General features: G+C 37.5%; 1 protein-coding gene across 3 annotated transcripts in view; it reads right to left on the reverse strand.

Moving 5' to 3' along the window:
- LOC127963926 (PDZ and LIM domain protein 2-like) overlaps nucleotides 1–12134 on the reverse strand; it is a 60119-nt gene that overhangs the window by 17043 nt on the left and 30942 nt on the right. For all 3 annotated transcript variants that reach the window (XM_052564026.1, XM_052564025.1, XM_052564024.1), the window contains exon 6: nucleotides 11039–11111. In XM_052564026.1, the coding sequence (XP_052419986.1) occupies nucleotides 11039–11111 (73 nt within the window). The remainder of the gene's footprint in view (nucleotides 1–11038; nucleotides 11112–12134) is intronic.

The raw sequence follows: 12134 nt of genomic DNA on the forward strand, positions 1-12134 counted from the left end.
TCAGGGATATTCAGTAAAAAGGCAATAAAAATCAACAGGCTCCATATCTGTACAGGCAAAAGTTACCTTATAAACCCTGGCAGGTTTGGGTCTTTTAAGATCAGTTGCCATGGAATGGTACGGTGACTGCGATATGGAGATAAACCTCTATAATTATCAATAGCAACCAACTAATAATATCTAACACACTTGCCAAGAAGTGAGAAAATGGAAGAGAGGTGGGACGGCAAGACAATGATTTTAGTCTGTGCCCCGAAAGAGCAAATCTTAAATCTTCCTCGAGGAGCAGTCTAAGAAAGAGAGGAAGCTGACGGGAAAGAGACTTGTTTTGAGGCTGGAACAGCAACTGATGGGCCATGTGCTGCAGGCCAAGCCTTTATTTGTGTTCTGAGGCAGAGACCGCAAGAGAGCCACACCCCCGAGTGAGTGAACTCACACGCAAGCACGGCGGATGATCTGCCATCACCGAGCACTAAACAGAGGAGAACCCACATTTATAAGAGCAGGGCCGCTCCACCCATCTCAACTCATTGAGAGAGGGGGGAAGAAAAGAGAGATCAAACTAAATGAGCATGTCATCAATGTAGAAGTGACATTTTATTTAAAAATAATGTAAAATACTAAATAAAACAAAGCATTCGCAGACATTAAAGACTATAAACACTTACTTTAGTTCCCCTCACTCCGCAACAAGCATGCAGATAAAGTCCCCCTTCTAAATATTATTGGCATATATGGTCCCATGAAGAACCCGAAACATCCATGGAAGACTAAAGGTTCTTTACAGTGAAAAAAGTTTCTTTAGATATTAAAATGTTCTTTACACTAAAGGCGGTTTAGTTCAAGACAGCAGACATAAACAGTTAATCTAATCACCAAACATTCAAAAGTTCACTTCAATAATGAACAAAGTTGCACTGACACGTTATAAGGCATTTTCTCCTGATAACCCAAAAAGAATTTAAATTACACTTTCAGTTTTGGTGTGGAACCCCTTAAGTAAAAGTAAGAAAGGTTCTTTGGGCAGCCAAAAATGGTTTTTCTATGGCATCGCTGTGACAACTCCCTTTTGCAAGCTTTATTTTTAAGAGTGTAAAGAACCTAATGATTCCATGGATGTTAAAGGTTCTTTACAGAACAATGACAATACAAGACCCTTTATTTTTAAGATTGCAAGTACTGGCTCTGATCTTAAGAATATCCCTGATGCATATGTATTTAAACGGATACCAAGATTAGACCACTTTAGTCAAGTTCTTTATCCAGTAGATTACATTGGTTCTATTTCTGAACATAGCTTCATCAGTTTTTAACCACATTAAATTAGCTTGCAGCTTGGAAAGTAGTTTGAAAGCATCTTACTAAACTGCAGTTCATGCACAGGTACCAGCTTGCTGTATTGCTTATTTATATCTGAACCCTACAGCCCTTTCACAGGATGAGGCCAGCCACTATGGCAACCCTCAGCAACCACAAAACGGTCGTCACAGGCAACCCAGCTTGGCGATCGTGCACTAATAGCAATGGAGGAGGGAGTGATCCGTTGCCAAAGCCACTCTTCGGTTTGGCTGCACATCCCTCTCCCAAGAGCAGCACAATCAGCATGGGCATATCCTAATGGACTGAACACGCTTCTCTCCTCCCACTGTTTTCCTCCTCAATGTGTGTGTGCAGTAAACATCAATATTCCCAAATGACAGCTCGAGGAAGATGAGGAAAAGTGTTAGGCTGAGGAGTGAAGGTCCAAAGTACTTGACATACCAGCCAACAATTTATTGATCCTTTGCTTTATATTTTACACAAATACGGTAAAATGTGGTCCAAATGACAACTAGTCACTAGATTTGTCAGTGTTTACAAGGTTTGTGACACTTCCTCTAATTCTATACTAGAAAGTAAACTTGATGACCTTAAGTACAACTGTCTGCTCTGCTTGTTCTCACAGTTACAGTATGATTTAAGGTTAACCCCAAAATGTTATATAAGTTGCAAAAGTTGACCAAACTTTCAAAACCTAGTAAGCTAAACTAAATCACTTCACTGTTTAGAAGTAAAATAAGCCTTTTCACCATTTACAAAACATCAGCATTACTACAACAGCAGGCTTGTTACAAGCATTCATATTTGGTATGTGAGCATGCACTAAATTTGATCATTTAGAATTAATCTAATCTGATTTCAGATTCTATGAGTTGTGTTTACAGTACATGAACCCTAAACTTTCAATTAGGGCTGTCATGATTCCACAATTCAACTGAAAAATCCTTGATTGCATTTTGCCCGTGTCAGGTAACCAACAAAATATCGGACAAAAGTCCTATCTTAATTAATGGGGGAATCCTGAAATTCAAAACTGTTCACTGAACTTGCAATAAAATTACATATTTCAAATCAGCATTCTGAAATTAACTGCCCCATGAATGTTGTTTCTTTTGCTCAATTATCGTTTAAAAAGCGTATTTTTTTAGGCTAGACCAGTCAATTAACATGTGCAATCATATCACTCTTAAGACTGTGCATGTGAATTGGCAGGTCCAGCCTCAGGTTTCTTTGGTAACCAGAGCTTCTAACAGCTGCTGCAGTGATGCAATGACTTTACCAATCAGCAATTGGCTCTTTCATTTAGAAGGCATGACTATTTTGCCATATTGTGTGTTGGAGTTTCTTCCAATCATAAGTATGGGAGTGAAACATCTTTGTATTTCTAGTCTTTGATTCCACGTACGAAAAACAATGAAATGCATCATTAGTCAATTTTCTAAGGATTTACGATATATCAAATCGTAAATCCTTTGGTTGGTTCACAAATGCTACCATTCAATTAAAGGTGCATTGTGTAATATTTAGGAGGATCTACTGACAGAAAACAATGTTTTCAGAGGTGTATGAAGACCTTACATAATGAACCGCTATGTTTTTATTACCTTAGAATGAGCAATTAATATCTACGTACACCGCGGGTCCCCTTACATGGAAGTCACCACCATGTTTCTATAGTAGCCCTTAAAAAAAATACAAACAGAGCGCATTTCAACACTATGTTGTTCTAGCGAATAAAACACTGACACAATGATAACCAAGTAAAAATAATATTCAAAATAACATATCGATTTACTGAATAATTAAGTACATTTAACTCCTAAATTTACCTTTGTAAAGACAATTCATTGATGGCTACTCTCTGCTGTCTCAGACTATGACATCTTAGACCTGTATCGGCCACCGTAGCTTCTCTAAGGTTGTACTCACACTAGGCACGGTTGGCATGAACCGGGCCCGAGTACGATTGTCCCCCCTCCCCACTCCCCCTCTGGCCTGCACTCACATATAGGGTTTCAGCATTCGTGCCGGAGCACGCTTACGTCATTATGGTGCGACGGTTTCGGGATAAACAGGAAGAGCGGCGCTCTCTGAACACAATGGAGTGCATCGCTCTGTTTTCTTTGTGGATAATTTTGTGTTGTTTGGTCCACAGCCTGTTGTTAAACAGATGTGTCGCCTTAGTGGCGCGAAAATTTTCACGTAATCGTGCTGCTCGTATGAGGGGGTTTGCAAGGTACCAGCTGAAGTGCAGCAAGGACTTTGCAGTTTTTAGTTTTTTATGCGTTTTGCACCTCTGCCGTAGACCAAAGCGACCCTTTCCCTGCCATGTTGGTTTTGGAGCGTCGCAAAACCGTGACGCAACGCGTCCTTTTCCGTGCCCCGGCACGGTTAGCGCTCACACTGCATGCGAACCGCGCCCGAGTCCAACTGAACCGTGCCCTGGCCCACCTCTTCCAAGCGGGCCAGGGCCGGCCAATCGAGCCGCGCACGGCTCGGAGCACTCACACTAGTCAAACGAACCGCGCTTTGGTGGTCAAACGCACTCGGGCACGGTTCAAACTGGCTAGTGTGAGTACACCCTAAAAGGAGAGGTGAACTGGGGACTGAGACGTTGGATGCAATTCGTAACCTGATCTCTAGGTGCCGCTAAAATCTACACACTGCACCTTTAAATATGCAATGCAGGTTTAATATATGTGCTTTGATTTATTGATATAGATTCAGGCAGGTTTACTGAATAGAAAAAGCCCTTTGTGTGACTGTCACTTTCATATTTTTTTTAACAGTATGTACTTCACTTGCATTTAAAGCTTATTTAAAAAAAAGATTAAGTTTGATTTATAGAGCACTTTCAACATTCAGTTCAAAACTCAGACCTACACTACAGCTGCACAGCGCCGCTCTGCTCATGTGGGTAACATGAACACTGTAACCTGGCGATACGGTTGCCAAAATAAATACACAAAATGGGCCTAAGAGTGCTGTAGCTATTATATTCAAGCTCCTGGAAAAAAAAAATCGGCCAGCACAGGAAGTGGATTCAAAAGCACTTTGTGCAGTCTTTCAACAGAAACATGATCAGACTTCCTCCATCCTTACAACCCTTCTCCTATGTGTCTCACACATGTCACTTTCTCATCGTCTATCACCCTGTCACAGAACGATGGAGAAGGTGAAGAGGGAAAGAGAGCAACAGAGAGAGATGAGGAGGAGAGGAGACTGGTACAATGGCCGTCTCTGTGCCTGTATGGCTGCCAGGACACGAGGAGGGAGGAGTGGAGGGTCTGACCAAACCAAGCAGTGTAGAAAGTCAAAAGAGAGAGAGAGTGAAAATCAGAGACAGCGGGCGGGATGAATAAGCCCTCCTCAGCCCATCTCCACCAGGCTCAGCCATACAAGGACGGGCCTGTGCCTCAGAAGGGCGAGAAAACCAACACCACACACCTCGAATGCTCTGCATCAGAGCCCTTATTGTACACGCCACTTTTCCCAGGATACCCTACACCCCCTGAAGCAGGACTAATGGATATGCCTAGTATCTTTTCCTCTCTTAGCTCACTCTCTGGAGACTATACCTCTACCTAAACTAAACTTTACAAAGATCACAGAGGACCATTCAAGGAAAAAGTCCTCCTGCACCAGGCACAATGGGCGTATAGATGTGTGTATATACAGGTATGAACGTGACAGACGGTGTTGTGGAGCAACTAACTAAAAGTAGAGAAAAGGGCACATTAGAGATTTGTAATTTCTTTGTATCAGCTAATATTGAGAATATATATTTTTCCTTTTGTATTATATATATATATATATATATATATATATATATATATATATATATATATATATATATATATATATATATATATATACGAAAGGAAAAATATATATTCTCAATATTAGCTGATACAAAGAAATTACAAATCTCTAATGTGCCCTTTTTACAGACTGTGATGAGGCATTTTCTAAACACAAAGTTAATTTATAACACCACGCTCTTTTTTTTTTTACCTTGGCATTAAATGATAAATCTCTGACCAACACAATCTCTTGATAATCTTTCCTCTTTTGTAAAGTCATGGAAATGTTTCCTTGGATTTTCTTTCATTTGCTAATAGAGGTGTATGGGAAATTTAAGTTACATTTGTTGTTCCTGTTCACCATGATAGAAGTACACAACTATGATGACTTTTGCGTCTTAGAATACCGGAAATGTAAAAAGGGTCAATATTGTTAAATGGCATGATATATTAGGCATCCCTAATCCTGAGGATTTCAATTACTTAACGGTTCAGTTACCATTCTTTCAGTACTTTTAGACATTTTTATTAGTGGCTACATAAATGAAATCCATCAATAGACTTTATAATTTTATGATGTGTTTATGTTTGTTTATAATTGTAAAACAATGAATAGTAGTATAACCAACACTGTCAGATTTTAGCATTTTATTTTAAATTTAAAAACTGTTTCCAAATAAATAATTTAATTTTCATGCATGTACTGTACCCCCTCAAATACAGCTGATTACTACGGCTCTAATTTTAATATAAATGTTAAATAAATAAACTACTATGATTCTTATTTTAATATAAATGTGTTTTATTGTACTGTAGCAGAACTGTACATTTTAGCTTGTCAAGCTATGGTCTCAAAGAGTCAGGCGCAGTGGTTTACGTCCATCCAAACAACACCTGATGAGTTCTGGGAACATGCATGTACTTGTAAGTACAGAGAAAAGCAAACTCATTTTTGAGAGCACATTGTGCTTTCCATTAATTTCTAAAGCTAAACCACACACAAAAAGAGCAATCATTCAAGCAATCATGCCACACAATTCGAAAATAATGTGCGGAGGCTGTCAGAAAGGGCACCACACATACACATGCACATCCTTAAGATGACATCATGCCAAGAATCTCTATGTTAAGTGCTGGAGACAACTAAGAGTAAAAGAATGCAAGCGTTCCCTGAAGAAGAGAGGAAGGAGCAGGACTGAAGGGATTCCAGTTTGAGGATGAAAAACGAGGAGACAGCTCGAACAGATCTTAAAATTCCAGCAGAAATATGTGAGGGAAAGATCCTAACCCTCTCTGGCACCGAAGTGCCTTCAGGGATCTACAAAATACCACAACTATACCAGAGTCCTCCATAACAGACCCTCACAACAGATGAACATAAAAGACTATGAGGCCACTGACAGTAAAGAGCAGGCCGACTGTTTATGTGCATGTTTGTTTCAGACCACAGACGTGGCAGCAAATCAACCCTACTGCTACACCTCATTGGCTGCTTCCTTGTTCCTGCCTTTCAGCATCATTTAATCCATAACTTTCCCTTATATATCTAATCCATTGTTTGGCATGGCTAACTCCAGCCTTTCATCCCTGCACTAAAACCGTACACTGTAGCGAAACAATCTAAAAAACAGATGCTGCTGAAACCCGTAACATACATGTTAGTAGAGAGAGCCCGAGAAAGAATAAAGAATGAGAAAAATGTTTTGATTGTGCAGAGAGAGACTGAGAACAGAAGGTGACGACCCTAATTTGGACTGGATTGGTGTCGGCAGTAAATTAACAGGGTTTACTGGATGGTTGCCTCAGATTTATTGGGAGGCCCAAAGCTGGATGTCTGCGGGTCAAAATAATGGCTGAGATATTTCATACTTCAAAAGGGGCATGCAAGTAAGGTGTCTAGAACATGACGGCTATGGCTCCGTCTACACCACACTCTCCTTGTACGCACATGTACACTGGTGGGATGTCTGTGAGAGAATGTATAATTAGGGCTGTACAATAGGGCCAACAAAAATCATATTGCAATTATTTTGTCAGAGCATAGTCTGGTCTGAACTCTGAGACAAACAGCCCATATTCATGAAAAATAGAACAAAAAGACAATATCACACTGAAAAAAGCACAAACTAAAAAGGAAAGCGATTTGATTACAAATCAATGTTTTACCCACACTGCAATTAAAGTTACTCTTAATTAAAAAAAAAAAACAGGGCAACACAAACAACGCAAAAAAAACAAAAACAATACAAGCCCAAAAACACAACAGAAAAAAACCTAGTCAAAAGAATTAAACAAAAACACCAAAAGCCTAAAAATAACAACAACAAAAAACAAAAAAGGCAAACAAGAAACAAAACAAAAAGCAAACAATATAATAAACAAAAGATAAAAACAACAAGTAATAAAAACAAGACAAAAAATAAGACTAAACCATAAGGAACAAAAATAAAATGAGACAAAATAATAAAGCAAAAACACAAGCCAAAAGATAAACAAGACCAAAAAACAAAACATAAAAAAAAGACCAAAAAAAAAAAATAGTTTTAAATACTACAGTCAGGATCAAACAGGACTCAGTGACAAAGACTAGAATCACAAGTCCTAGACCATATTTTCTAGTCTAGTCACAGAAAATATTCTTTCCATGTTTTGTACGGACTTGAGTACACACTGTTATCATTATGCTTTTACAGTATAGAGTTAATAAGAATAAGATTCATTTCAAATGCTGTGTTTATAAACATCTAAAGAAAAGTGGTAACACTTTAGTAAAGGGACCAGTGTTGGGGAAAGTTACTTTTAAAAAGTAATGCATTACAATATTGCGTTACTTCCTAAAAAAAAAGTAACTAACTACTTTTAGTTACTTTTTATGGAAAGTAATGCATTGTTACTTTTGTGTTACTTTGTGTTACTTTTAAATATGAGCAGGGCTTGATTTATATATATATATATATACAAAGTTCTACAGTATTTATAGTATATGTAAAAGCCCTTTTACACCAAAAAGTGTAATGAATAAACCTCGGGCTGAAGTAAAAGTAAATTCACGTCTGTACAGTAAAACACAGGAGAAGAGGGTTCAACACTTCAGCAATAAAAAAAAAACAATGAAGCACAATTGTTAGTTTATATAAAGTCATTTTGCTTATTAGTATGGTTGAACTGGATCTTCAAAGGTCAGCAGCAAAGACACTGGTTAATGAAATGGGATTAGATACATTTGTATTATTTAACATTTCACTTTTAATTCATTTTGATGAATACTATATCTGTTTTCTTTTTGTTTGTTTTCTTGTGAGTGGGATGCACACATTAATGCACATTCACACTTAGTCTAGAACTACATCATGTTCACACAGCGCACACAATAAACTGGCGTTTCTTTTTTGAAAACACAACTCAGATATTCTCTTTTAAATTAAAAAGCAATGTGTTACTTCACTAACTTGAAGTTTGATTACTTGAAAAAAGTAATCTGATTACGTAACTCGTGTTACTTGTAATGCGTTACCCCCAACACTGACAGGGACCAATTCTAACCAATTCTACTGGCCTTTTTTATGAAGCACATATTCTGCATGACCATGTTCTACATCCCTAATCCTACCCAATACCTAAATTTTACACCTATTCCTCTCAATCTTTCTCCCAATCTAGTCTTGCATGGACATTATCACAGCATATTACATCTATATTGAGATCTTTTGCTGACAAAGGCAAGTGCTCAGTGGAACTATCATCACGGACTTCTCCCAAACCTCTCAAGAGATTCGTTTAGAAGCCTTCAAACGTTGGTCTTTGAAAGGACCGAGCATTTCTGACAGGGGAATTGGGATGTTATTGAGTTTAATAAGCTGTGTCATGAATGTGTGTTATTTTAACATCCACAGCACTGATAAAATGACTGGAATGTCTTCTGTCATCAAAGGTCTGGTCTGTTTTTTCCGGCTCTGACATCTGCCTTGTAGAGACCTTTGTGGGACTGAGACCATTACTAAATAGCACACATATCTCGCAATAACTTTCCCACAACTTCATCTTTTCAATTTTAGCTTTTGGGACAGAATCTGGAGCACATCCTCAGATTATTGTCTGTTCTTACATTTTTTTTATCCCACAAGATGCTACAGAGTCAGCAGGGAACAGCAGAGCAGAACTAGTAAGTACATAACTCATATAATAATGAAGATCTCGTAGGCAGCACACTATAATGATCATAATAAAGGTTAAAAGAAGCTACATGAAAGGTCAACCACACTTTTTCAATGAGGTTTTAAATGAACCACTTCCAGGTGGAGCGTCAGCACGGCGAGGTGACCTTTTCAAAGTTTATGTACCCACCGCCCGCTGCGAAAATATTTGAAATGCAAACCCTTTTATTGCGATGGTATTAATGGATGGAAATCATAATCTCATTTCCTGAGAGCACAATCCTGGAGCTTGTTGCGAAGAGGCATCGCAGTTCATTTGTGCCACTGAAAACCTGTTTTTTTCCATGAAGTCATATATAGGCTGAGACTAAAGGGATTTATGAGCCACATCTCAGGAGCAGAGCAAAGCAATCCTGTTGCGTGAGAAGACTCAATGTAGCATGTACATGGAATATGAACACACATGGAAGCTCCTCAGATGCATTAGGCAGAACTAACATCACTGAGACTTACCAGATCTCATTTCTCTAACTTCACTTGGTTTTGGTTTAGTTTTAACTGATTAATGGTTGTACCTAATTTTTTGAGTGAAAACCCCATTAATTGTGGACAATTTGGGCAATGTTCTACAATCTATCAGTTTCAAAAAGAATTGTATACTTGTGCTAATTAAAAAAAATGTTTTTTGATTATTTCTTACCTCATGTGCAACGAGGTGGGGGAAAAAAAACTAAGTAGAAAAATGACAGATTTTTTGGGAAGTCGTTATAACCTTTAGACTTAAGTCCACTGCAATAATATTAGGCAGTGGCTACTTTCACGAAGTGTAAATAGCTATAGTTTCTATTAACACTATTAAAAAACAGGACTTTCTGCTATTTATACTACTTATTGCAAATAGTGGCAATTAACTACACCTCAGTATTGTAGTACATTATAAAACAGTATGCAGTAATAACGTATTGAGTGTAAATTATAATTTTAATTCAAATTATTAAATGGATGCCAACTTACTGGGACAATAAACCCCTCCCTACACCTACTCCATACTTAATTTTTCACATTTTTGATTATTTCCTTCATTTTTATTGAAAAATGCCTTACTGATGTGATATGAGATTTGAAAAGGGAGGAAAAAATTTTTCGACAAAAGGCTGATTGGAACCTGGGTCGATTGCGTCAATAATGGCTATGGCACACGCTTTACCATCTATGCCACTGCAGCTGTTATCACTCGTGTTTTGTAGTGTTGACTACCCCAATCACACTTTGGTGGGTGGAGTTAGTGTAAATGGCCTATGCCAACAAGGTGGGCTATTGCACTATAAGGGTAAATAGACACTTTGATAATATTAACTAGCCTTTTTGGAAACAAAATCCTCTCTGGGTCAAAATTACGAAATACAACATGATGTTGTTGTTGTGTAATGGCTGGTTCAAACAAAAATGGTTATATCTAGTCACATTGTGCTTGGTTAAGACAGTGTTATTGTCTTTTACATGACTTACTGAACACGGGACAAGTAGAACCCCCGTTCTTTTCTCTTTTTTTCACTACAAAAGGCATCCTGCAATCTCCAGATCTCATTTGTGTGAAGGCTACTTGCTATTTAAAACAAGAACAAGCTCTCTGCCGCCCTGACTTCTGTTTCAATAGGTCATTCATCAAGACAAAATATCCCGTCAAATCATTTAATGGAGGTTCAGATCGGTTATTTTTTCTTCAGGTTTATATTAAAAGAGTTGAGAGAGCGACTCTACCTGAGAGAGGGGTCGGGACAGTCTGTGACTCTGTACGCTCTTCTCCTCTGAAGACCAGGAATGGAGCCGGAGGCTGAAAAATAAAGAAAAATTAAGCTTTAATAGGTGCAGATCATGGGACATTTCTGAACTGGTGGTGAATTCAAGCCAGGTTTGAAGTAAACTACTGTACAGTTGACATGAAATGGGTTGCAGTTAAATGAAATTGAGCCATTCAGTTTGAGGGATCTTATTTATCTTTTCAGATGGGAAGTAGAAATGGACCAAGAAACTCAACAGAAGTAAACATAAGAATGTGAAACTAAAAAAGTAATAAATTATGAGCCACAGGCTCTAAGCTCTACAATTACTATTTTACAATATACTTCCATTCATATATACTTCCATTCCATTGTTGTTGTTTTTTTTGAGAGTGAAAAAAATAGCACTTTGTTTTACCATAGATGCATTCAATTGATCAAAAGTGACAGTTAAGACAATTTTAAACAGTTTTAAAATGTATTACAGTTTCCACAGAAATGTGAAGTAGCACAACTATTTTCAACAAATGAAATGTTTCTTAAGCATCAAATCAGTATATAAGAATGATTTCTGAAGGATCATGTGACACTGAAGACTGGAGTAATGATGCTTAAAATGCAGCTTTGCATCACAGGAATAAATTACACTTTTAAAAATTATTTAAATAGAATATTTTAGTATTTATTTTAAATTCTAACAGTATATCAAAATATGACTGTTTTGAACCAATAAATGAAGCCTCTTTTAGCATAAAAGACTTCTCAATCTTTTTTTTTTATTTTTTATCCAATCTTACAGATCGTAAAAGTTTGAACAGTAGCACACAATATCAGGCTTTCCACTAATGTATGAGATCATCTTACAGGATATAGTTCACTAGTCACATAGATCACTTCTTGTCATTTTTAAAACAATAGGGTGAGAAAATGACAAAGAGGTTTTCTCTTTAACTGTAGCCTTTTAATGATATAATCAAATACCATATCTTCAAAAATAAATCATAGCATGTTAATACAAATGTACAACAAAGATATTAAAAGAAACAAGTCATTTTGTCAGCATCATGCTGTGCTGT

This window comes from Carassius gibelio, chromosome B8 (assembly GCF_023724105.1).
Source record: "Carassius gibelio isolate Cgi1373 ecotype wild population from Czech Republic chromosome B8, carGib1.2-hapl.c, whole genome shotgun sequence".
NCBI lineage: Eukaryota > Metazoa > Chordata > Actinopteri > Cypriniformes > Cyprinidae > Carassius > Carassius gibelio.